Source organism: Globicephala melas, chromosome 1, assembly GCF_963455315.2.
Source record: "Globicephala melas chromosome 1, mGloMel1.2, whole genome shotgun sequence".
Taxonomy (NCBI): Eukaryota; Metazoa; Chordata; class Mammalia; order Artiodactyla; family Delphinidae; genus Globicephala; species Globicephala melas.
Genome location: NC_083314.1, coordinates 174,814,836 through 174,841,629, shown reverse-complemented (window position 1 = coordinate 174,841,629; position 26,794 = coordinate 174,814,836). Strand labels below are relative to the sequence as shown.

The 26,794-nt window shown below is 54.3% G+C and overlaps 1 protein-coding gene and 1 non-coding gene across 10 annotated transcripts in view; one reads left to right on the top strand and one right to left on the bottom strand.

Annotated features, from left to right (window-relative positions):
- The window catches only part of ARHGEF10L (Rho guanine nucleotide exchange factor 10 like), a 146,864-nt gene that overhangs the window by 15,745 nt on the left and 104,325 nt on the right, over positions 1-26,794 (top strand). For 7 of the 9 annotated variants that reach the window (XM_060310461.2, XM_060310476.2, XM_060310467.2 and 4 more), the window contains one exon: positions 21,789-21,862. In XM_060310461.2, coding sequence (XP_060166444.1) covers positions 21,829-21,862 — 34 coding nt within the window. In that variant the 5' untranslated portion in view covers positions 21,789-21,828. Of the gene's footprint in view, positions 1-12,069; positions 12,146-21,367; positions 21,391-21,788; positions 21,863-26,794 lie in introns of those variants that run through there. The other 2 variants (XM_060310451.2, XM_060310453.2) reach the window with 2 other exon arrangements.
- Positions 15,310-15,416, bottom strand: LOC115867347 (U6 spliceosomal RNA). The gene has a single exon (XR_004045081.1). It is a non-coding gene; the product is annotated as a U6 spliceosomal RNA (small nuclear RNA).

Sequence of the window (26,794 nt, the reverse complement as noted above, 5' to 3'; positions counted from 1 at the left end):
GGCACATTTGTTACCTTTTGGCCTCATACCCTCATTCGTTTGCCGGGTTCTTGGAGTCATCCAAGATATCCCCCTTTTTTTTCTTTTTTGGCTACACCGCACAGCTTGCGGGATCTCAGTTCCCCATTCCCCGATCAGGGTATGAGCCTGGGCCACGGCAGTGAAAGCCCCGAATTGTAACCATTAGGCAACCAGGGAACTCCCAAGATGTCCTGACAGGAGCTTTTCTTTCTCAGGAGGTTAGGTGTGCATGAAGGTGCCAGATACAAGCAGGTGCTCTGAGCACCCTTGGGAACTGGGAGCCAGTAATTCTTTTAAGTTAGTGTGTGCCAGCATTGCCCCGACAGCCTGCAAAGAATGCAGACTCCCGGGCCTCACCCCTAGAGATTCTAAGTTTGTAGGTTGGGGTTGGACCTTAGAGTCTACATTTTTAAAAAGCCTCCCCTTCATTCAGGTTGTTGTGAAGTCAGTAGTTCAAGGGCCACACTTTGAAAAAGGCCCTTAGACTCTCTTTGAGCCAAAAAAGGCTTAGGAGAGTGACAACCTGCCAGGTTTGGTGATGACTCTGTGTGACCCTGTTCCGAGCTGCCCTCATCTGTGGTCACAGCCTTCAGTAGCTGGTTACTCTTCTTGCCAACAAACTAGTGTTTCCCAAACCTGACTGATTATCAGAATCTCCAGGAAGCTTTTGAACGAAATACGAATTCTTGAGTCTCACCCTTAGTGATTCTATGCCAGGAGATGTTGGCTGCGACAGGAAATCTCCATGTTTAAAAAGCTCCCTAGGTCTTTGGTTCATTTGTTCGTCGTTCACTCATGCAGTGGTCTAGGCCCAGGGGAAGGCGTTGAGGACTTAATTGTTAGACCAGATGCAGTCTCGGACATTATGTCACCTATGCTACAACCTGGTGAAGGAGGCTGACAGTGATCACATAGGGATGCCCAGCCAGTTTGGGGAAATATGTCTAGAAAATGGTTGGGTCAGATTAAATACCTGGGCAAAGCTGGGCTTCCTGGTAAATTCCAGATTGAAGTAGAGCCCTGAGCCCAGTGGCCTTTGGTCACTGCTTATGGACACCTGTCATTTTTTCATTCACTTATTCTTTTATTCATCCATCCATCCATCCATCTATTCATTCATCCACCCATCTATCCATCTATCCGTTCATCCATCAATCGATCCTCCCATCCATCTATCCACACATCCACCCATCTCTCCATCCATCCATATATCCACTAATCCACCCACTTACCTAAGCATCAATCCACCCATCCACCCATCCACACATCACTCTTGAATCTCTACCATGTGTTGAAGGCTGCACTAGGTACTGGAGAGACAGAAATGAATAGCCTTGTCCCTACCCTCAAGGAGCTCACAGTCTAGTGGGTGGAGGGGTCAGAAAGCAAAGCAAATGATTCCAGTCCAGAGTGTTAGTTGCTCAGAGGGGCGAGTGGCTGGTTCTCCCAGTGGGCCTCATGGAAGATTTCCCTGAAGCTGGCTTGTGTTAAGGCTCAAAATGTAGGTGGGAGGGTCCCAGGCAGATAACGTAGGGCATGGCTTCCAGGCCAAGGAAGGGTCCTGCCCTGGGGAGCGCAGGTCATTGTGGCTGGGCAGGTGGGAGCACCTCTTCTGCTCCTGGAGCTCAGGCTCTGTCTTTTGTTTTCCATGTTTGTTTCTCCATGAGGCCTGGTCCACAGTAGGTGCTCAGCAAACATTCATCGTTGGTGAGTGGGGAGGTGTGGGGTGATCTGGAAGAAGGGATGGCCTTGTGGGCCACACTGAGGAGCCTGTGGCTCTGTGGGCCCTGGGCAGGGTGCAGGTGGGGAATGACACCATCGCCTGGGCTCCCTTGGCTGGGGGAAGGGGGAGAATGGAGATGACCAAGGGGGCCCCCCAGCTCTCACCTTTGTCGGCCTCCTGGGCCTTCAGTTCTCTCCTTGAGCGGATCAGAGCCATTGCCTCTGTGAAAACTCGTTGAGCCCATGGCTCTTTTCCTGGAGTGGGTCTCTCCTGCAACCCAAGGGCTCTGCCTCTGTTGGTAGATGAGGAGGGCAGGGTGCTCTGGGGAGGTGAGTAGATGCAAGGGTGGGTGGCTAAGAGCCTTGGCCTCTGGCATCAGCCTGTTTTTTTAAAAAATTAATTAATTAATTATTGGCTGCATTGGGTCTTCGTTGCTGCGCGCAGGCTTTCTCTAGTTGCAGCGAGCGGGGGCTGCTCTTCTTTGCGGTGAGTGGGTTTCTTATGGTGGTGGCTTCTCTTGTTGCAGAACACAGCCTCTAGGCACGCGGGCTTCAGTAGTTGTGGCTCACGGGCTTAGTAGATGTGGCGCACGGGCTTAGTTGCTCCGCGGCATGTGGGATCTTCCACGGACCAGGGCTCGAACCCATGTCCCCTGCATTGGCAGGTGGATTCTTAACCTCTGCGCCACCAGGGAAGCCCCATCAGCCTGGTTTTGATTCTCACTTCTGCCTTTTGTCAGCTGTGTGTCCTGAGGCAAGTGTCTCTACCTCCCTGTGTTTCAGTTCAGTTTCTCAGTTTGTTCTTGAACCGATTAAGAGAGTTGTCGTGTGCAGAGTTCTCAGAGCAGTGCCTGGCACCCAGTAAAGCATCTGATAAATGTTGGTTGACGTGTGGAGCTTGGGAGGCAGTCGTGCTGGGGTGATTGGACCCAGAAGGCCTTGTTCGAATCCCGCCTCTACCTCTGACTAATTATAGAGACCTTGGCAAGCTGACTCAGGCTCCGAGTTCGGGTTTCTCATCTGTGATGCCCCGTAGGATCGCTGGGAGGAGCGCGGAGTCTGGTGGTTCCTTCTCTGCACTGGGCTTATTACTGAAGTCCGAAAACTTGGGTCTTAACCGGTAGAGTGAAATCTTCACCTGGTGAGGGTGCTGTGGACGGTCACCTCCACAGCCCGCAGACTCTGGGGGTCGGTCTCATGTCTGTAGGGCCACCTCTCTTGGTCCCAGCCCCCCCTTCACATGCCCTCACTGGTTTCTGGTGTCCTTTGGAATGGATCATCATGTGACCGGGGCACGGGGTCTTCAGAGCAGGGTGCTATGGGGGGAGGGTTGCACTAGTCTGTAGGGGCACATGGAAGGGACTCTTCTTCCCCAGCCAGCCTGGGTCTGGGTGCCCTGGAGAGACCGGGATTTCAGACACCTGTCCCGGCCTCAGCACCCCCCTACCTCTCCCACATCATGTCCCTGCTTGGTTCGAATGCTCAGGGCTGAGTGATTTGGGCATGTCTGATGCCCCAGAGGATTTGGGTCACAAGCAGGTAAATATTAAACCCAGAAAGCTAGCTCCGAATGGAAACCTGTTTGGGCTGGCTGCCTGGGGGACTGCCAGGTTCTGAGCCTCCCGCCCAGCTGATGGCTAGGATAGGCAAGCACCCTCCAGGGGAAGAAAGGGCACCTGCTCCATTCCACGTGACTGCATTTACTTGCCATTACTGGCCAGTGGTCAGGGGCTGCTGTGTCTGCTTTACAGTGAGGAGGAAACCAAGGCACAGAGAGGGCAGGAGGTCTGCTTAGGTTTACATAGCTAATGCGGGGACCTGGGGCTGGACACGGGAGGGTCTCTCAGCAAAGCCCGTGCTTTTCTGGCCCTGGGCCCCCAGTGGTCTCCTTGCTGCTGCTAGGGCCGTGCCGGGATGCTGTGGGGGTCACAGGTGCTGGGGTTTGCTCTCTGGCTCCTCTGAGCCTGGGCCTCAGATTCCCTTTTTTGCAAAGTGGGGACAGTCTTGTTTGGGGTCCCTGGCAGGCAGGACCGGGCCCAGGACACCTGAGTGCAGTGATGCTGGGGGCAGGATCCCAGGGAGCGCTTCCTGTTTGCAATGTACAAAGCTCTCCTGGGGCCTGGGCAGGGCTTCGGGAGTAACCGCCTGGCCAGTCAAATAAACCTTCTCTTTTTTTTTTTTTTTTTTATGTTGGGGGTAGGAGTTTATTAATTAATTAATTAATTTTTGCTGTGTTGGGTCTTCGTTTCTGTGTGAGGGCTTTCTCTAGTTGTGGCAAGCGGGGGCCACTCTTCATCGCGGTGCGCGGGCCTCTCACTATCGCGGCCTCTCTTGTTGCGGAACACAGGCTCCAGACGCGCACAGGCTCAGTAGTTGTGGCTCACGGGCCTAGTTGCTCCGCGGCATGTGGGATCCTCCCAGACCAGGGCTCGAACCCGTGTCCCCTGCATTAGCAGGCAGATTCTCAACCACTGCACCAGCGGGGAAGCCCCAAATAAGCCTGCTCTTGAATACCATGTATGACAGGGCCCAGCCACAGTTCCTATCCTCTGGGAGCCGATACACAAGCCAGAATGAGCACATCGGTTTGGGGCTTCAGGACCTGGGTTTGCATTCCGGGTCTTATTAGCTTTGTGATCTTGGGCAGGTGCCTTCATCTGGCTTAGCCTTGTCAGCTCGCTGTGAAAGACAGGAATTATAATTTACTTCACCAGGCCATGGCGAAGAGGAAGTGAGATGGTGTTCTCAGAGCTCCTGGTAGAAAGTAGGTGTTCAGTCAGTTGACTGCCCTCCTCAGGCTCTCAGGGGATAGTCTTCTAAGGCTGAAAGTGACCAGCAGGTCTGAAAGGCGAGTGAAGACTGCTTCCCAGTGCTGCCAGCAGTCTAGGAGTAGCATGGGCTGGTGCTGCAGGCAGCTGGGGACGGGGCAGGACGGGGCGTCCGCTCCGTAACAGGATGGGTGGGATGTGGGGTAAGCTTAGCTGGGGAGAGCAGGGGGTGTTGGCTTTTACCTGGTCTCCCCACCCCCAGCCCTATAGGCAGTGGCAGCCCCAGACCCTTGGCTGTTTTCACAGACTGTGAAAATCAGAAGCCTGGGAGAGGAAGTGACTTGTCCAGCGTTGGTGGGAGTTGGTGGCAGAGGCAGCCCGAGGTCCACCGGGTCCCGTTGCTGCTCCATCAGCCGCCTGGGGTGGGCCCCTGGGGCGGTTGGCCTCCCTCACCTCTCCGGCCTGCCCTGAAGCCAGCTATGAATAGAATATTCTGGGCTACATGACTCACAGGCTGGCCCTTCCTCCACCAGGGCGCTTTGGGTTTTCCTTTCTTTACTTTTCCCTAATAAGGTCTCATGTGGCTGGCTTTCACCTCTCCTTTCTTTGGGCCTGGAGGAGTGGTGACTTTTGCCCCAGGAAGCCTGTCCTGGGAGGGCTCCTGTTAGGCTGCTGGACTGCACGTACTCAAACCTGGGTAAGTTTAAAGGGAGGCCGGGCAGAGGCATTGGAGCCGCGCAGACCTGGGTCCGGAGCTCGCTGCCCGCTCTCTAGCTGTGTGACCTCGGGCAAGTCCCTTTGCCTTTCTGAGCCTCAGTTTTCGGACTCAGTTCAATCCAACCCACATTTATTGAACCCCTGTTAGCTGCCAGGTGTGGCGCTAGGCAGTTCCGGTAGAACAGCAAGCGGACTCAGCCGCTGTCCTCCGGGAGCCTCGAGACTGAGTGCGGAGTCACGTGGGGACCGGGCTTTCCAGCCCAAAGCACATGCGAAACCCCACACCTGGCTCCCGGTTTTACTAGAAACTCAGAGATCATAGTGAGCCTTAGTTTGATTCCCAGCTAGCAAGAGCTGTAGTTGGGATTTCATGTCAATTACTGTCACTTCGATTTCACACTTGTTAGCGGGAAAGCGCAGGACCTACTTCTGGAGGAACGGCCTTGATTTTCCACGCACGTTGGTGATGTGAGTTCGTGTCCCAGGTGGTGAGCTGAGGCTGCCGTGTTCCCACGTGTGCCCCAAGCTTGGCAAGGAGGAAATGCAACCCAGATGATGTTCCAGGGTAGTCCACCGCCTGGCGTGTAGTGGGTACTCAAGAAGTGTTTGTTGAACCAATGAGAGGGACAGTGGCAGCCTGGAACACATCCTAGCGAGGGTGTGATTGACTCGGGGAAGGAGGGCCAGCTTATGGGTGTCCCGTGCAGGAGGGAGGAGGCTTGTCCTGAGAAACTTCACAGGATGAAACGAGGGCAGGTTTAGACTTTTCTAATGTGGGACGATGAGTCTTCTGCCAAAGGAGGAATTCAGACTTGAGAATATGATGTGGGACAGTGACTCAGGCTTGGGTAGAGGTGAGGCGTTTATGGAATAGCCACTCTGTGGCTGGCATAGGGCTGGGCTCAGTGAGCTCCATCGGGGCAGGGAGGCTTTTTCTTTTTTTGTTCACTGATGTATCCCAGGCACCTAGAACAATACTTAGCTCACAGGGGTGCTTAATAAACGTGAATTGATTGACTGAATGCATGAATGAGTATATTACTTAATTGGGTCTCAGGGGTGTTATTACACCCAGTGTGCAGATGAGTAAACTGAGGCTTATGGAGGTCAAGTCACATGTTTGCTGGGTTGTGGGGTCAGGATTTGGAGTCAGGGCTGCCTGATTGCAAAGCTTGTGCTCTGACCCACCCATCTGTTGGGATCCTCAAGAAGGAATTCTTGCCCTGGCTGACAGGTTGGATTTCAGCCTCTCAGAGATCCCTCTCTTCTGAGAGTGGCTGATTGTGGGAAAATACAACATGCTTGACTCCGAACTAATGGCAGGGCCAGTGCTGCGAATCGCAGTGGATCACCCAGCCTGCTCTGATCAGCAGGCGCCCTTTCAAAGAGAGGGGTTAGGAGGGGATCGATGCTGCCCGCCCTAAGGGGGTCCCGCCAGGCTTGGCCTGACGTTGTGGTTCCCCTCAGCCACAGCAGAGGGGAGGGCGCTGGCTCAGGCGGTGGCTGGCACAGTGCCGGCACAGTGGGACCTGAATCTCAGGCTGACCCTGCCCAGGTGCCTGCTCCGGGGGAGTGGCTGGATTGGTGAGGGTGAATCCCTGGCGTTCACGGGAACCTGTGCCTACCCTCAGCCCCCAGGTGGTTCTGGACAAGGATGCCCAGCGAGACTTGACATGTTTGCATTTAGCTGCTCCAGGAGGGGGCCACTTATTGAGGCTCTGCTGGGGACACCATAGCTAGAACACTTGCCCAGGGCCACCGGGCCGGAGCACTTTGTCTGCTGGTCCCCCACGTTCTCCTGATGTGCTGTTGCTTAGGGTCCCTGTCCCACCAGCTCCCCATGGCCCCGTCTGCTCACCTGAGCATTTTCCCAGGCAGCAGAGCAGCCCAGCGGACTGGTGGCCGGCTAGTGGCTGAGGTGCGGAGGTGTGAATACCGTAGGGGATCAAGGCACAGCCCTGCAGCTAGATGGCCTGGGATCCAATCCCAGTTCCCCCTTGTATTGACCGTGTGACCTTGAGCAATTTTCTTACCCTCTCTGTGCCTCTGTTTCCTAATCTGTAAAATGGGGGTGATAATAGTTCCTCTCTGAAAAGGTTGTTGTAAAGATTAAAGTAACTATAGGAGTAAAGGACTTGGAATTGCTCTGGGCCCTTAGTTAGCGGTTAATACACGTGAGGTGCTGTGATGCTGATTTTGGCATTCACTCCTTGGTGGCAACTCGAGGAGCGAGTGTCTGCCTTTTTTCTGTGCCCCGTGTCTGGGCCCTGGATTCCACCCACTCAGTGCCACTTTTGTGGATGAGTACCTGGGCCGGGTTGCTGGGGAGAGACGAGCCAGGGCAGCGCAGGGGCCCCTGACTCCCACTGGAAACCCCCTTTCTACCGTCCTCCCTCCCTCTCTCCTGCTCCCATGTCCCAGGCCTTGCAGAGATGAACCATTCATGCTTTTGTTTACTGTTTCAAGGAGCAGGAACTGACATCCTCCCACCCCAGGTTCAGGGCCACTCCCGGGAGTTCCCCTAGACCTCCAGGTCTCCCCCGCAGAAGCACCGCCTGCTCTTGACTGTTGGAGCCCATTCAGTTCACCTTCCCCTGCTGGACCGTGAGCTCCGAGGGCTGGAGGTGCTTGAATAAGTGTCCAGGGCTGAGCCATGTGCTAGGCTGGGCTCGGGGCGGTGGGGGGCGGAGGCGGTCAGAGGGGAGTGGGGCATCGGCCCTGGCCCAGGAGAGCTCGGGTCTGGTTGTTTATTTGTGAACTCAGAGATGGCGGCTAGGTGCCAGGAACAGGTGCTGGGTGCTGAAGAGGGAGAGGCGTGAGGCGTGGTCCTTGCTTTGAAGAGGCTGCAGCCTGCCCTCTCTCCCTCCCTCCTGCCGTCCCTCCCCACTTCCTGTATTCCAGATGCCACGCCAGGTGGTGGAGGCACACGGAAAAGTAGGTCGTGGGCACTGCCCCCAGTCTCTGCCCCGAGATCCACAAAAACAAGTAACCAGAGCATAATTCAGTTTCTTTAGAGACTTGGAACCTGGTATTTCCTGCCATGGAAACCGGTGGCGATGACTTTGGTCTCTGTGTCCCTGTGACTAATAACAGTAACACTACCCCGCATTAACAGGCCAGTGTCTGCCCCAGATCCCCAGAGGACTTGACCAGATGCCCCGAGACCAGGAGTTTTCGACCTCAGCGCTGTCGACACTTGAGTTGGATAGTTCTCTGCTGTGGAGGCCGGGCTCTGCACTGTAGGACGTGCAGAGCATCCCTGGCCTCTACCCCTTACATGCCACTAGCTTCCCCCTCCCTCCCCGTTGTGACAACCCAAACGTCTCCAGACATCGCCAAATGTCCCTGGGTGGCAAAGTCGCTCCCGTTGAGAACCACTGCCTTAGACGGATCAGTGAAACTGTAATTGCATACATCAAGATGGAATGGAAAATTTGAAATCCAGCACTGCCACCCTCCAAAAAAAACAAAAGAGGAAAAAAGCGCCCACAACATCCTGTATTCCTTGGGTTTGGCATAAAATGCGAACATCCGTTGGGAGGTGGGAGAGCCCTTGGAGGCCTGAGCAGTTGTGTGCCTTGGCCCAGGCCAACCGGAGGCAGAGCCTCTGGCAAAAGAACAGGGCCATCGTCAGGGCTTGTGTCCCCTTGCTCTGTGTGGTTACAATGTAGGGCAGGTCATCCAACAGCCATAGGGTGTACATACGACCATCATCAGTTCTGGGCGAGTTGAGTCGGAATGTTCGACTGGCTGCCTCAATCTCAGTTAAGCCCTGGTGTTCCCCCCACCCCATAGTGCCTGTCCTGGTTTGTACAGATGTATGGACTTGTGTCATTGTTTAGCATCTGCATCCCTGGGGGGTTGTGGATTTCAAGGGGGCAGGATCCAAACCCCCAGAACCTTGCATGGTACCTGGCATCCAGTAGTGCTCAATCAATTTTTGTGGAATGATTAAGAGATATTGTTGGGTGGATCCAGAAAAGTAAGTCGGCTTTCCCGCCCTCCCCTCGAACGCTGTTAGGTTCCCAGGAGGAGGGAGTGGGACCTGGAGACCTCAGTTCTAACATACATGGCACATATGTGGAAGACATGACCTTCCTCACTCGCTTCCTGGTTTGCATCCTAATGGGAAAGGAGGTGGTGTCTCCGTCCTCTGACCAAGACCCTGGCCACAGGACAGACCCCGGATGAACCTGGCAAAGGCTCAGCCTTGGCAGGAAACGCACAGGTGCGCGCGTGTGTCCCCCTGCCGTCATCTAGCATTTTGGAGCACCTGTTGGCTGCAAGCAGGGAGGAGAGCACCAGATCCTGCCTTCCCAGGCCTGTCTCTTTCCACAGGTCACTTGAGGATGCTTCTGATGCAGTGTCAAGTGACAGCCGTGGGCAGACGGGGTGGGGGTGGGGGGTCACTGTAAGTTTGCTGCCTGGAGGCGGGGTTGCTGTCCCTGACTTTAGCAGAATACATTTGAGTTCATTTGAAGCATCCTGACATTTGCAACTCTCCCCAGGGCTGATTCTCCAGCCAGGGTGCTTTACATAAGGGGTACATCTGCAGCCAGCTGCGAGGCCCAGCCTCCCCTTGACCACGTGAATTCAGGCAATCGGAATGTCTTCCTGGCACGACGCACTGAGCTTTGGTCATCACTGTGTTTCACACCAACTAAGGGAACTCAGCATCACTGTCATTTTTGGGGTCCTCTCCTTTCCTGATGTGACCTTCTTGCCTGGAATCTTGACTTTAAAAGGAGCAGGAGGTGTGTGGAGACTTTGGGGAGCTGAGTGTTGGCTTCAGGGCCAGGCCAAGCTGGTGGCTGTCCCAGAGCACATCAGTGGGCACCCCTGGCCCTCAGTGGGGGACACTGCATGGTCAGAAGCTGCAGGAGGGCTTTCACTGACCCAGAAAGACTCTGGAGGCCAGTGATGGGGAGGGCCCTGGGACTGCTCAGCTCCACCTGGGACACCACCCCTTCTTGTAGGCCAGGGCTGCTGTCCAGTTAGAAGGAGGTGGTCATTCATTCATTCAACAAACATTTATCGAGCACCTCCTGTGTTCCAGGCTCTCAGCGAGGTATTTTATGTGAATTATCCTCATTTAATCCTTATAACAACTCTCTGCAGTGGGGATTTTTAGAGTTTTCCTACAGAAGAGGGAACCAGGGATCAGAACAGTGAAATAATGTCTTTGTGTCACGGTGAGGAAATGGAGAGCCAGAACCCAACCAGGTTTGATTGCAGACTCACTCTCCTAAAAATCATACCTGGGGCATGATGGTGGCAGAAAGGGGCGCCCAAGAGATACCCTGCAGGACCAGAGACTGCCTCAGGATGGGGGCACCCTGAATGCAACGGGTCCCCCATTTTCCACCGGGCAGCAGGATGCAGGCAGCGGTGGGCTCACAGCCCATGGGACCCAGTGCGGTTTCTGTGAGAAGGGAGGGTAGGGATTCTCTGTAGGACCAGGCTGTGGGTGCCAGTCCCTCAAGAGTCCAAGTACAGGGCTGGTGTCGAGAGCATCAGTTAAGCTTTTGCCAAAGCTGATGATGAAAGAGAACCGGTGTTTGGGACCGGTTCCCCGTGGGGGCCATAGTCCAGGATTTGACTCCATCCCCGGACAGCAGGATTCAGGGCAAATTTATTTCATGGTTGAAACCCCGCCTCCCCCCAACACCTCCAGCCCAGTCTCCTCTGCCCCCTTCCCAGAGCCCCAGGCAGCATCTTGTCAGAGGTGTGGTATTCATTGCAGGGGAGTGGGTGGATCCATTGGTCTGTTGAGGGAGAGGCACCCTGCTACAGCGAAAAGACGTGGCCAGACCTCTCCACCTGCCCCTTAATCATGGATCTGCCTCTGATGAGCTTCTTGAACATGGACAGATCTCTCTATCTCTCTGAGCCTCAGTTTCCTCCTCTGTAACATGGGGCTGATCCTCTCCACTCGTGTGTGCTCCGCCCCTTTGGGGGCTGGTGGGAGGACAGGCATTTCCGTCTCTCCCTGGCAGGTGCGGCGGACAGGGAGCTGCTGGAATGACACTCACATCTTCCCTGGGGGAGGGCCGCACATTGCGAAGGGGGTGGCTTGAAGCTTAAGTGCTGGCCTTTGGGGCTGAGGCCTCTGCGTCCCCTGGGGCTCCTTGCGGGGCTTGTGTTTCGGGAGACCTCAGGTGCTGTCCAGCCAGCTTGCCCTGCCTTGCTTGGGTGGGCTGAGCTATTTTTAGCTCCGAGTTTTGCAAAGGTTATTTCTTCCTGCCTGGAGCTCTCTGTGGGACAAAGTGGACCGCCCCCTCTCAGAGGGAGGCAGAGCTTGGGCCAGAAGAAGAGACTGGAGCCAGACTGGACCCTTGTGGGCTTTGACAGGGAGGCTTCCTCTGCTCTCGGTGGCCTGCCAGCCGGGGGCTCCCGTGATCCTTCCCGGGAAAGCTGGGTGTATGCCAGGGTCCCTCACCTGCCTGCCAGAGCGGCCGAGGGCGGCAGCCACCGGGGCTTCGGCGTCCTGTCTGCTCTCCCGACCACATGCTTCTGACTCACCAAAGCAAGAATGCGGTCTTTTTGGGAGCGAGTCCTTCCTCGTGCCCGCCCCACCCCTCTCCTGATCACACCCCGGCACGGGCCCCAGGCCTCTTCCCAGACTGGTTGTGGGGGAACCGCCTCTTGCGCAGCTTGGCACTGACTCTGTGCAGCTCTCCTGGGAGGAGCTGTCCTGGCGGAGGCTGGTTTCGGGCAGGAGGAGGCGCGGCCCCGAGAGCGGGTGCCCCACAGGCCTTGGCCGCCTTCTCCCCTCCTCTGATGGTGGTGGCGCAGCTGGTGTGGACCAGCATCCCTTCCTTCATTCAGCAAGTGTGTGTTGAGGTCTGGTGTGTGCCGGGCACCATTCCAGGGCTGTGGATGGAGCGATGAGCATAAACGATAATGTCCACATTCTGGTAGGAGGAAACTGATGTAAACAACTGAAATGTATAGATTCCCGGAGGTGTTAAATACTATGAAGGCGGGGAGGGCGGAGTCAGAGGAAAGAGTGTGGTGGGGATATGTACGTGCGATTTTAAAGCGGGTGGTTGGAGGGGGCCTCTCTGACACAGTGACCTTTGAGCAGAGCCCTGAAGGAGGTGAGGGAGTCATCCATGTGTATATCTGGGGGAAGAGTGTTCCAGGCAGAGGAGAGAGCAAGTGCGAAGGCTGCCCTGTGGTAGGGTGTTTGAGGGGCTGCACGGTGGTCATTGTGACTAGGGTAGAAAAGCTGTGGGGAGAGAGGTAGGCTTTGAAGTCAGGGAGTTGGTGGAGGGACCACATCATGTAGGGCCTTGTTGACCAAGGTGAGGACCCTGGTTTCCACTCCGAATGAGGTAGGAAGGCATTTGAGGCTTTGAGCAGAAGAGTAACTTGGCTGCCGTGTTGAGAACAAAGTGTGTGGGGTGGGGGGTAGGGGGGTGAAAGCGGGAAGGGGCTATTTTAACGGTCCCGGGAAGGGATGGTGGTGGTGTGGATCGGGGGGTAGCAGGGGAGGCGGTGCGAAGTGGTCAGATTCTAGACATATTTGGAGGGTAGAGCCAGTGAGGTTTGCTGATGGGTGGCATGTAGGTGTGAGAGAGAGTGGGGAGCCAGGGCTGAGCCTGAGGTGTTTAGCCTGAGCTCCTGGCAGGCTGGAGCTGCTGTCAGGCGAGATGGGACGCCTGGGAGGACTGAGGGTGGCGATCAGGATGTTAAGTTCAGTATGCCCTGTGGACCCGTGAGTGGACGTGCCGAGCAGGCATACTTCTGGGCAGAGGTCTGGAGTTCCAGGGACGGTCAGGCTGGTGGTGTCACCGTAGAGATGGTCTTAAAAACCATGAAATGGGTGAGGTTGCCTGGGGAGGCGCAGATCAAGATAAGGTTGGAGTCCTGAGCCTGGGAGCAGCCAAGCATTTGGAGGTCCTTTGCCTGGGCCATTTCTGCAGCCTGGACCGTCCATCCTTCCCCCACATCCAGCTCCGTGAAATCGCCTGGAGTCAGACCCCTCCATTTCCTGGTCCCACTTCATGCTTCCTGGGTGACCTTGGGCAGGTTGCTTCCCCAGTCTGAACCCCAGCTTCCCTGTCCATGGAAAGGAGGGAACAAAGCCCCCTCTTGGGTTTGGTTCTGCCATGAAAATGCTCCACTGCTGGTGTGAGTGTTCTAGAGCCGCCCTGGCACTAAATTGCCCGGGCTTTGGATGGGGAAACTGAGGCGCGGAAAGGTGGAGGGGTGGTGCAGATTCCACGCTGTCCTCTTCCAGCTTCCAGGCGTGTGTGCTGTGGAGCCCCATCGAATGGGCCACCCAGGATGTGGCCAAGAATTTGGGACCCTCGGATTGGCAGTTTTTCACCTGGCCCTTCAGCCTGGGGCCTTCCGCCTGGACTGGACCTCTGGGGACAAAGGGGTTAATGTGCCTGGGGGCTGGGAGGCGGAGGAGGAGGGGGAGGGTCTGGGGGCTGTTCTGGTGGCAGCAGCTTCTCCAGGCTGGCTTTGGTTTCCTAGCAACAGCCCCCAGGGGTCCCTTCTGCCCAGAGGCCTCCTCCAGGGTTGGTGTGGGAGGGGGCCTGCCCCCAAGCTGTCCTGCCTGGGGATCATTGACCAGGGTCACGCCTAGGGAGAGGGGACACTTACCCCGGGCAGTTACAGAGCCTCCATTGTCTGAGGCTTCAGCCACTGGCCAGCCTCACCCCTGCCCATGGCAGGAAGCCCATTGAGTGGCTTGGCGCCTGGTGTGCAGGGAGAGGAGCTGGCCCTGTGTCCCTCTGGCATGTGGAGGCTCCCACTACGGGCTGTGGAGGGTCTGGGAGGATGCTCTCCCCACTCACCCGTGCCCTCAGCCACCTGGCACCTGGTCCGTGCTGGGATCCCGTGGCTGGGATCCCAGCCCGAAGGTCCCGCCCTGGCTCTCCCAGCTCACGACCCAGGGACCCTGCTCAGCCACTGTTTGGCCTTGGGAACATCCTCAGTCTCTCAGCCTCCTTTCCCTCATCTGTTGTGGGAATTAAATTAGACAGACACTGTAAAATGTTCAGCAGGGGTTCTGGTGCACGGCAGTGCTGGGAGACGGCAGTGCTGGGAGACGGCACCTGTTATTGTTTCTAAGACGATCATTTTGTGATCTCAAGGATGACGAGGGTCACAAAGGTCAGGGCTGGTATTCTGGTGGACCATCGGCCTGGACTCAGTTGAGCAATCTGCAGAATGGGGCAACACTGTCCTCCAGGAGCGGCAGGAACTCCAGGAAGGGAACTAACATTTGGTAAGGGCCTGCCGGCATTTTCAGATGTCACTCCACTTACATCTGCATCTGACAGATGACGACAGGAAGCACAGAGAGGGTGAGTAACTTCCTGAGGTCTGGCCGCTGGAGGGCAAGCGCACATTCAGCGTCTGAAGCTGGTCTCTCTGACCCCAGGCTGAGTGCTTTCCAGGGCTCTGGGTCCTGGACACGTGTCCTCCTTGCTGTACCTCCACCTGTGTTCTCTTGGCCAAGGCACCTTGTCTCTCCAGAGCCCCTGCGAACTAGCCCGCTCCACAGTCTGCAGCAGGGGGGCTGCTTGCGATGAGGGACTCCCAGGGCAGAGGTGCCCCCGCCATACAGCTTGCAGACCCTGCTCTTCCTCCTGGCCCCAGGCTTTCTGGGCAGGGCAGAGGACACCTGGGCTGAGGTCCCCATCTGGGCCTGTGCCCCTCCTCCACTGGTCAGGAAGCCCCACACCTGCAGCCACCCCAGGTTCAGGGATACGCCAGCCTCATGGTCTCCTCAGTGAGTGGATCCTAAGCAGATGAAAGTTCTCAGGCTCCGGGCTTAGTTCAGTGCAGCTCAGCTGTTGTCTAGCGTGTGGGTTGGTGCTCTGGGCACTGAGACGAAAAGAAGAGGCCCGTCTAGGGAGGGAGACCCTTCTAATGGGGGCTGTAGGTATCCCAGAATCACCTGTGCTCTTTGAAAATAGACTTTCTCAGGCTGCACCCACAGGCTACCAATTCAGAATTGTGGGCCTGGGACACAGGTTTCTTTCTTTCTTTCTTTTTTTTAAACATCTTTATTGGAGTATAATTGCTTTACATTGTTGTGTTAGTTGCTGCTGTATAACAAAAGAAGATGGAACGCTTCACGAATTTGCGTGTCATCCTTGTGCAGGGGCCATGCTAATCTTCTCTGTATCTTTCCAATTTTAGTATATGTGCTGCTGAAGCGAGCACAGACTCAGGTATTTTTTAAACCAGGCTTGGGAACCACTGCGTGAGATGGGTCTGGGGAGGCCTCACAGAGGAGAAGGGTCTGGGTTTTGAAGGTTGAGTAGGAGTTTGCTCTTTGGTTCTGAGAGAGAATTCTCCCTGGAGGGAACAAACAACCTGAGCAAAGACCCAGAGATATAGAACAGGTCGGCAAAGCGATGGGCCTGAAGCCCTTCATGAGGACTGGAACAGTCAGGCCGGGCATGGGAACCGCCCAGACCAGAGAGGTCGGTGGGGAGGGTGGTGCAGCAGGTCAGGGAGGGCCTTGCTGAGGACCTGCGTTCCTAAGGCGAAGGTGATGAGGAAGAGTCTGAGGCTGTGTGCTTTGGAACCCTTGCTGTGGCGGCAGAGGTGGGCGTGTGTTGGTCAAGCTCACATCTGACAGGGGCTGAAACCTGGAGAGGCCTCCCGGAGGCTGTGGTTGCAGGAGGAGCTCTGGTCCACACCCCTGGTCTTACCTCCCATCCCGCACTTTTTTCCCAGCTTCCAGGAGACAGACAGGGTGCCTCTGAGGCCAGAGTTGGAGGTGGGGGCCTGGGCCAGATCCTGGTCCTTGTTCCCCTCTGTGCAGAACAGGTTGGCATCTACATTTCCTCTGGCAAGGCTGCCCGACTCGGTTATGCCAGCATCTCCCTCTGGGACTGCCTGCCTGCCTGCCTACCTGGGCCCCTGCCCACACTCCCCTCCCCTCCCCTCCCCTCCCCTCCCCTCTCCTCCCCGCAGAGTCCCGCCTTCCCCATCCTCAAACTCCTGGCCTGATTTGTGCAGCCTCCCTGATTTTGAGGAGGCTTCCTGGTGTATTTCTCCAGGCCTCATTCAGGGGGAGCTGATGGGGACATTCACTTGAGTGGGAGGTGGGAGATGGTCCGGGATGGGATGAATCTCAGGGACTAGTGAGGAGGGACAGGTGCGTGCAGGCTGGAGGAGGGTTTCCTGCCGGGCCTCTGGGCTAGATGGACCTTGAGCTCTAGAGGAAGGAGGAACTGATAAGGGTCTGATTAAATTAGAGCCTGGAAGACACCTGCTGTGGTGAGCAGGGCTGTCCAGGGTGGAGGGAAATGCTAATCTGGCCGCTCTTGGGTGGTCCCGGTCACTGAACTTGACGCGCTTGGGGGGCACACCCGGAGCTGGGCTTGCTCCTCTGCTTCTCGCTCTGTCTGAACGTGCTCGAGAAGTACAGCCTGCTGCTGGTCGTTCTGTGTAGGCTCACGGGCAAGAGCACCATTTGGGGGTCTGCCTGCCTAGCCAGTCTTGGCAGTCGTGTTTAAAGAGATGACCCCCCAGAGAAGAAAGTCTCCATAACCCTACCACCTACGTGGAGCACTGAGAATATCACCGTGCTAACAGTGGCCACTGTAGGCTGAGAGCTACCCCACCACACACCACGGTCCCGTTTCATGAGCACAGGACCTCTGTGAGGCGGGTGCTGGGGAGAAGGGGGTGAATTGTAACAGCTGGAAGTGGCAGAGCTGGGATTCGAACTCAGATCTAGCAACAGATCCCACCCTTTCAACACCATCTTGCAGCTACTGTCTGGTCCGGCCTGTGATGTTTTGCCTTAGTCCTCTTTTTAAAAATGAGAATGCTTCTTTTCATCTTCCCTCCTTATAATACTCACTGTAGAAGATCTGGAAAATTCAGAAGAATGGAAAGAGGGTCAAAAGAAAATCTCCTGGAGCCCTGCCACCCAGGCAAACACTGTTCATATACCTTAGCGAGTTTCCTTCTGTCCTTTTCCTCTCTGCACTTTAGAAACAGTTGGAATCCCTGAGTGTAGGTAATTCTGTAGATAATCCTGCTGGGCCACTCTTGGTTTTCAGTCGACGCTCCTTCCCCAGCCAGACTGCCTCTTTTGCCAGAGACCGCTGTGGCAGGAAGGTTCTGGGCCGCTTTTAAGAGCGAGGTTCATTTCAGGGGCACCACAACACATTCCTTCCAGCTCAGCCTCCGACCTTGAAGCTTGCAGACCATGCATAGCTCAAGGAAGACTTAAAAAAAAAATAAAAAAAGGAAATAGCTGAGCAACCCCACATGTTTGCTCACGTTCACACCTATATGCCCCGGCTCCTGGCTGTGGCAGCCTGCGGCATCCTCCGGGCGGGTGCTGTCATGCCCACTTTACAGAGATGGAGGCTGCAGCTCTGAGAGGCCAAGGTGGGGCCTGGGGTCACACCGAGAGCAGGAGGCAGAGCCCAGCGCACAGATGGACTTGGCTGCCCCCAGACCCTCACGGCTTGGAAGCCCTTGGGGTTCCCCTTTGAGCCTCCTCCAGGGTATCTCCTGGGATGCAGAACCCAGACGCATGGTCCCACTTGCTGTTTCCCGTTCTGGTGGTGACACGTCGAGGACGGGCATCTTGGCACTGACTGAGCCTGCTGGGGCTTTGTGGTTGACCTCAGGGACGCTGCTGGGAGTCCCATGGCCCAGGTAGCAGGAACCCCATTTTACAGATGAGGATGCCAAGGCTCAGCTCACCTGCCAGTGGAGATGAGACTCCAGCCTGGATCCCCGACTCCCAAGGTAGAGCTTTGGTCATCACAGTCTGTGCCCTGGGCGTTAATGACAGCCAGAGACTACCGTGTCCCAGGGACCCCTCCAAGGGTGTTGTATGTATTTACTTTTAATTTTCTTAAGAACCCCATGAAATAGGTACTTCTTAGAAGTATTTTTTAAAAATATTTATTTATTTATTTTTGGCTGCATTGGGTCTTTGTTGCTGTGTGCGGGCTCTCTCTAGTTGCGGCGAGCGGGGGCTACTCTTCATTGCGGTGCGCGGGCTTCTCATTGCGGATGGCTTCTCTTTGTTACGGAGCACGGGCTCTAGGCGTGCGGGCTTCAGTAGTTGTGACACGGGGGCTCAGTAGTTGTGGCTCGCGGGCTGTAGAGTGCAGGCTCAGTAGTTGTGGTGCATGGGCTTAGTTGCTCAGCGGCATGTGGGATCTTCCCAGACCAGGGCTCGAACCAGTGTCCCCTGCATTGGAAGGCAGATTCTCAACCACTGTGCCACCAGGGAAGCCCCAGTAGGTACTTTTTAATCCCCATTTTGCAGATGAATAAACTGAGGCACAGAGACGGGGGTTAAGTAACTCATCCAAGGTATTATGGCTACTGGGTAGTGGGCCCAGGTGGTATCAGGTAGCCTTGAATTCTTTTCTAATTATTGTGCCGTGAAGGTCTCTAGCAGGGAGTTGCGCTGCTCTGAGCCATGCCTATTCCCTCACTCACATCCTTCTGAGCCTTGGGGCACGTGTGTGCAAAATGGTGGCCATAGGCCTGTGGGTGTGCACGGGGCTTGCTGGCCTGGGCCCTTGCCCGGGGACCTCACTGCCCCCGATTAGTCTGCAGCAAATGCCTCCCAGATGCCAGCCCTGAAGTCCAGGGAGGCCGTGTGATTAAGGGGTTGAGACTAGGGTTTGGGGTCAATACCCCTGGATTGAATCCTAGTGTTGTCACTTTGTTCACTTGCCTCTGTGACCTTGGGCAAATCCTTACTTCTCTGAGCCTTGGTTTCCTCATCTGTTAATGAAATAATGCAGATAAATCTCTGGGCTCCTTGTATGTTGATGTCTCTGTTCCTTTCTGGGAAAAGCCTTGGGCTTGGAGGGGAGGGCAGGAATCACCCCTGAAAATGAGGAAAAAGGAGAGGACATTGGACTTTCTGACCTAGAGGGAAGGATCCTGGGCTTCTGCTTGATCAGAAAAAAATATATATATATATTTCTCCCCACAGGATGTTTATTAATTACAAAGGAAAATAGTAACTTTACAGTGGAGAAACCTCAGGGAGACATCACTTTAACTAAGTGATCAAAGTTACCATGACTAGTACAGGCGTACCTGGGAGATACTTTGAGTTGGGTTCCAGACCACCGCAATAAAGTGAATACTGCAGTAAAGCGAGTCACGCTTTATTTTTCCCAGTGCATATAAAAGTTATGTTTACACTATACCTTAGTCTATTAAGTGTGCAATGGCATTATGTCTAAAACACAATGTACACACCTTAAAGAAAATATTTAAGGAGCAGTTTGCACATGAACCTGGGCTGGGTGCCTTCCTTTTTCTTCCTGCAAAATGGATATGTCTCCCTGCTCCTTCTTCAGTGGTTCTGAATGAGCCCACAGGGCAGACGGACCTGCAGGGAGACTGCTATGCAGCTGTTGTTTGACTTTTCAACTCGCGAAGGGATTTGCAGACATTTTAGTTTGCTTTTCCCAACCTTTGCGGAGAGTTTTCAGTGTGGGTAAAAGACACAGTCACACACTTAGTGGAGAGCAATTTGCATTCAGTGAGAATGAAAAGTGCAATTCTCTGACCCAGCAGATCCCGCCTAGGAGTGTGACTGACAGGTTCATGCACCAATGCGCTCAAGGCCAAGTGTATGGAGGAAGGCTTTATACCACCAACGCCTGGAAACAACCTCAGTGTCCCTTGATAGGGTTTATGTCAGTTATGGTATATCCCATCTGCCCCAAAATACTACGCAGCCATTAAAAAAGTGAGACTGATTTCTGTGTACTGTTCTGAATTGATCATGGAGATTCTTAAGCAAAAAACGTGGTTGCTAAGTGAAGTAAGTCAGACAGAGAAGACAGATATGTGACATCACTTATATGTGGAATCTAAAAAGACTGATACAAATGAACTTATTTACAAAACAGATAGAAAACAAATTTATGATTACCAAAGGGGAAGGGGGTGGTGGAGGGATAAATTAGCAATTTGGGATTAACACACTACTATGTATAAAATAGATAAACCAGGACCTACTGTATAGTACAGTGAACTGTAGTCAATATCTTGTCATAAACTATAATGGAAAAGAAGCTGAAAAGGAATATATATACACACACGTGCCCGTGTATAACTGAATCACTTTGCTCTACACCTGAAACATTGTAAATAAAGTATACTTCCATTAAAAAATTTTTTTAAAAACGTGGTTGCACCACAAGGTGTGCAGTGTGCTTCCTCCTGTCTAAAACAAGGCATATATACGGATAAACAAGCTAGTGCATACATGGCATAGTTCTGGAAAGATTCATAAGAAACCAATAATAGTGGTCAGTCCTGGGGGATTTGAGAGACTGACTTTTCATTGCACATCTTTTGTATTGTTTTGGACTTTGAGAGACAGTAGAGCATGGTGGTTACATAATGAGCACACACTGGGGCCCATGGCCTGGGTTCACCCCCTGGCTCTGCTGCCTACTAGCTGTGTGATCTTGGGCTACTTACTTAACCACCCTGGGCCTCATTTTCTCATAATTTGGATTTTCATATTTGTAAAGTGCTCAGAATAATGTCGGAGATATAGTAGGCACTGCCTAGATGTTTGCTGTTATTAATTGATTGCCCTTCACATGCATCCTATTTTTACGTAGGAAACCAGCTAACACAAATAGAGGCTTTAAGGATTGGAAAGGAAAATAGCCTCGCAGCCAGTTTGCGTCAGGCGCTGATTAGAAAGGAGGGCTTGGGGCTTTCCCTCCAGGGTCGATCCCCTCCTCCCCAGGAAGTCTAGAAGGACTGCCTCTAGCTCAGAATCGGGGGTGTGAACCGGGAGTGGGGAGAACTCTTTCCGTCACTGCTTTGCAGGAGGCATCGGGCAAGCTTGGCTCCAGGGCCCGGGAAGCCCGGTGGAGGCGCTGGCTTCTTGGTTGCGGGATCCTCCACTGCGAGGCCTGGAGAAACTGCACCCAGCTCCCAGCATTTGGGATTCCGCCCCGATCTCGAGCAACCTGTCTCCATGAAGCGCTTTATTTCCCTCACACCCACGTGCCAAGTGGCCAACCTCGTGGGTGCAGCACAGGGAGAGACAGAGAGAGAGTGAATGGCCTTCCGTGGGACCACTGGGGCGGGAGCTGGGGAGAGCGGCGGCTGGACCCAAGGGCGCCCGTGGAGGAGAAAGTGTCCGGCCACGTCCATGACAGTTCAGGTGTGATCCAGCTTCTGCGACACGGGGGCTGAGTGTGGTCCTGGCTTCTGAGGCTGGAGTTTCACCTGTCAGCCAGTGGGGACCCACCTGTCAGCCTAGCTGGACCCAGCAGGCTCCCGAGGTTCCTTGGTATTGGGCAGAGGAACGTCCGTGGAGGCAGGGGCCTTCTGGGAAGATGGCTTAGGGTTCAGCCGCTGCTGGTTTTTCTGCAGGTTAATGATTTATGAAGGTGAGGGCTGGGCCCTTGCTGGCGCTGTCCTGTGCTCCCGAAGCGGCTGGGGAACAGGGTGAGAGCCGGCAGGCTGGCGTGCACAGGTCACGAGTCAGTGAGCCTTCTCTGCCGCTGGCACTTCAGCCTTGAACGCCCTCTGATCAGATTTCTGGCCTTTTGTTTGCAGGCGAGTGCTGGGACGGTGCCGGTGAGCTGCACCCTGTCTGATGGCTTCCTCCCATCCTCCACAGGCTGCCATAGGTATGGTACTCCGGGTGCCTGCTTCTCCCGCCTCTGAACGGGCCGTGGGGCCTGCCCCAGGGCCACTAGCTTTGGAGTAGGCTGACCTCGGGTGTGAATCTGGCCCTACTGGCGGTTAGCTGTGTGCCCTTGGGCCAGTGGCCTCACCCCTCTGCCTCAGGTTCCTTGCCTACAACATGGAAATAAAGATTTCCTCCTCATAGAGCGGGCTCCAGGTAAGGGCTGACTCCTTACCTTTCTCCCTGAGGTCCCCTGGAGAGACGAGCAGAGCCCCTCTGGGGACTGAGGTGTGCTTGAGGGTAAAGCTTATGAATTGAGTGGGGAGTTGGGGCTCAGGGGAAGGGTGGGGCCATCCATCTCCATCTGCTAAGGAACTGAGGAGGCCGGGTCATCTAGCAGTGGTGGGGCTGCTAAAGTTAAAAAAAAAAAAAGCAGAAAAATACATACTTAGACTAAAAAATATTGTTTTTTTAATCTGAAATTCAATTTGATGTCCTGTATTTTTATCCGGCAACCCTAACGGTGTTGGACACTGCTGGTAGAATCGGGACCCCATCCTGGAGGAGCTGGAGGCAAGGCCATTTCTCCCATTGGGCCCAGCTTCCTGGCCTCTTGTTCTTTTTGGGGGGTGGCAGTTAGCAGAATGGTAACAAGCCAGGGCTTTTTCTCCAGTCCAGCCCTGCCACTGCCACTGTGAGCTCAGCTGAGTGACTTGGTGTCTCTCTGGCTCCGTTTCACCACCCACAAACATGGGGATAATAACGATACCCTCTGCTGTGGCGTTTCGAGGTTTAAATGCAGGTGGGACCCTGGCGTGTGGTAATCAATGGCTCAGCGCACGGCAGCTGCTATCTCTGGGGTGTTGGCAGGACGGGCCGCCTGTGCTGTGCTCTGAGCCCCCGGGCAGAGCCCAGGGAGGACTCTCCCCCACCCCACCCCACCCCGAGCCTCCGTGTTCTTTTCTGAAGGGTGGGGGACCAGCACGGTAGTCACACCTTCTCCATAGCGTGGGTGGCTTCCTGGGTCCCGGCCTTCTGGATTCGCTGGGGACTCGCTGGGGTGGGCTCTCCCGAGGACGGGGCATGTCCATGAACATCACAGGCGTGTGTGGTCACCTCCAGCCCTGGCAACTGTCTGGATGGGTGGGAAGGGCTCAGTTCAGCTCTCAATTATCCAGGGATGGGCCTCCTGATTTTTCCTTCTGATAAGGAGCTGTGCCTAATTGCCTGGGTCTCAGGATCCGGAACAGAATCTTGGGAACAAGGTCATTTTCTGATTCATGGCCGTGGCCTTGGGTCCCAGGATGTCCACACCCCTCGCCGCTGTCCCAGGCACCCTGAACCCTTTCTCCTACACACCAAGGGGCCAGACATGCAAACTGAGAGCGAAAGTATCTTATGATGAAATCAATTCAGTTCCATTCAGCAAACATTTGATGAAAGTTTACTGTTCTGGGTGTATCTGACATTGCGGGCTGGTTTCATCTGGTTGAACTAGTCTCTTTGCCACTTTCTGACTCTTTGAGAGCTTCCCATGGTCTTCACGAAAAATTCAAATCCCCCCAGCACCTCGCAGCCGTGTTCTCACCCCCATCATCCTTGCTCACGTCTTCACCTCCACTGGGCCACTTGCTGTTCTCTGCTCTGGCCTCAGCCTGGAATAGCCCCCGACCTGTAACCTGAGCCTGTCAGACCGCTGCTCCCCCTTTAAGGCTCTGCACAGGGGCAGCCTTGTGCCAAAGCCGCGCCCCACATAAGCCCCCTCCTCTCTTTAGCACCGGCTCAGTCTCTGGGCTTTTCCATTGTTCTCTGGCTGTATCTGCCTGCCTCACCCTGTAGTGAGCTCCTTGACACTGAGGGGCCACGTCTGTCTCCGCTTGAACCTCCCGGCCCAGGGGCTCTCGGGGACAGTTCACTGGATGCGGGCATGACTGTGTTGATTGCTGGGCTAACTGAAGCTATTTGAACTCTTAAAGGGAGAAGGTGCAGAAATAACCTAAGTCCCTGGACACAGCCTGGGGGCTGGGTCACCTGGGGCTGGGCCTGGCCTGTGAATGGGGAGGGGCTCTCCATCTCACCCAGGGTCAGGGCCTGGGCTATGACCCAAGGCAATAATAATAGTAATAACGATAATGATCATGATGTTGCAATGACAGTGATGGTAAGTAGAATCGTCATTGTAAGAACAGCTGACATTTAGCGAGCCCATACCTCGCACTGGGTGCTTTAATGTCTGTCAGTTCATTCCATCCTCCCAACAACCCTGTAAGGCAGTTACTATCATTGTCCTCATTTGACAGATCAGAAAACTGCAGCTTGGTGGGGTAGGGGGAAGGGCGGTGAAATAACTTGACACTCACACAGCCAGTATAAGGGAGAGCTGGAGTCTGAACCCAGGTGGTCTGACTGTGAAACCGTAGTGACTACAATGATACAGGCCACGTGCAAAGGGAACCCTCCCCCCACTGTATGCCCAGCAGATTCAAGAGGGCAGGACCGTGGGCACTGAAGCCCCTTTGGTCAGGATAGGTCTGAATCTGGTGGTCCAGAAATAGTGGGCAGGGACTTTGAGGTCATTTATTCCAGTATTTTTTAAACTTTTAAAACTGCAACCCATAGACCTGATAATAGGTGTGTGTGTGTGTGTGTGTGTGTGTGTGTGTGTGTGTGTGTGTGTGTGTGTGTGTGTATTCAGCAAATAATTATGTGCCTACCATATGTCGGGCACATTACCAGATGCTGGGAATATGACAGTGAAACAGACAAGAATGCCTGCCCTCAGGAAGCTTACATTCTAGCAGAGGAGACAGACAGTAAAATAAATGAAACATACTGTGTGTCACATGCTGATAAGGGCCACAGAGAAAAAGAAAGCAGGCATGGCCAATCGGGAGCCCCCGGGTGTCACTGGGGGCAGCTTTGGTCCTGGCAGCCTCGTTGGAAGCCGACGTATGGTAAAGACCTGAAGGAGGTGAGAGCAGGAGAAGACGCCTGGGGGAAAGAACATTCTGGACCCCAGGACTGAAAGTGCAAATGTCCTGAGGCAGGAGCAGAGCTGGCGCTTTCACAGTACAGCAAGGAGACCGGTGTGGCTGGAGTGGAATGAGCAAGGGGAGAACAGTAGAAGATGCTGTACACGCACATTTTACATGTGTGTGTACACATACATATCCAAAACACAAGTGTGGAAAGCAATATCAAAAGTAATACCAAATGTGACTGGGGAGGGCCTGTCAGCTCTGCGTTTCTGCTGCAGTCAAGCAGCTGAGGAAGGGTCTTCTTGAATTTGATACACTTGCACCTAAAATGTTCTGCTCTGGAAACCCCAGGTCACTGTGGGTGGGGTGGGGGGGGTTTGGATTTTTCTGGTCAATGAGACTGCTAGAATCAGATATGTCCATCTGTCCATCCACTGGCCCGTCTAGCTGTCTCTCTGCTCCATCCACCTCCCCACCCATTTACTTATCGATCCATCTGTGGACAGTCCTGTCCTCAAGGATCTCGGGCAGGGAGGGGACAGAAATTGCAGCAGGTGTCCCTGTGTAACACTCACATCCCAGGCACTATGCCAAGAGCAGTTCTCCACCAGGGGCAGTTTTGTCCCCCAGGGGACATTTGGCAATGTCTGCAGACATTTTTGGTTGTCATAGCTGGAGGGTAGAGGGCAGGAATGCTGCTACACATCCTATAGAGCCCCCCAGCACAAAGACCATGCAGCCCGATAGGAGGCTGAGAAACCCTGACCCACATCTCACGTCACATTCACATTAGCCTTATGAGGTAGGTGCTGTTGTCTCATTCTCCAGTTTACAGGGAAGAAACCAAGGTTCAGTGAGGTGAATGGGACCCAGACAGGACTGGGTGGGCCCCAAGCTCATGCTCTAAAATGTGTGACATGAGCTGTGACAGGCCTGCTCCGGGCAGCCCAGGGAGGGGCGATCAGCTTCAAACCAGCCCGCGTTGTCCCTTGGTTTGGGAGTGGGTTTGCACGAGGTAGGGAGATGGGCTAAATGGACGCTTGAGGTTCTGTTTAGGCTCAGATTCTAGAAAAGAAGTCTTCTAAGGCAGAAGACTGGGGGATCTCAGCTTGCTGAAAAGGGCCGAAGGCGAGGGCTTGTTACGCTGTTTAGGATAGAGGATCCATTTCTTCACTTGTTGAATGAAACAAGTGAAGTTCTTGTTCAAGTTTTCTGAGTTCTGCCCGTCGACTGAAAAAAAATGCACAACCTAAGAGGAGAGAATTATGTTTATGTTTTACTTGACGGACTTACTGAGGACTTAAGCCCGGGAGGCAGCCTCTCAGATAGCTCTGAGGGACTGCTCCTAAGAGGTGAGCGGGGAGCCAGGATATATAGGAGTTTTTGCAACAAAGATCAGGTAGTGAGAACATCAGAAGATTACTGTTAACTAAAGAAAACCAGGCATCTCAAGTTAATGAATTTAGCACTCTTCTGTATATGGGAAGTGCGAGAGGCTGGGCTCTTTGAAATCATTCCTTTGATATGCGCTTTAGCTGTCTGGGGCCAGCATCCTGTTCTTTCGGTCCTGAATCCCCTCAGGGTGCACCGCTGGGGTGGCTGCAGTGGCTGATGCCTCGATGGCTGCAACATCCTTTGTTTACTGATGTGGCTGGCGACATACCCCAGGCCAGGACCTGCCCCCTTAAAGGGGCAAAATAAATCATTACACATCTTACAGGAACAGATGAAGAAAACAAGAGGCTAAGACAGAGAAGGGATGCGGGCAGGGGTCCTCCCAGGGGAGAGAAGCAGGGAGTAAGGCCGGGTTGGCCTTCATGCTGGGAGCCCTGCCCCAGCCAGTCTGTGCCCTGGTACCCAAAAGCTGGCTGCCTTCAGGCTCCCCTCCCCTGTGCATACCAAATAAAGCGCAGGGTGCCAAGCTCATTCGCATATATGCAAAATGCAAAGACGTA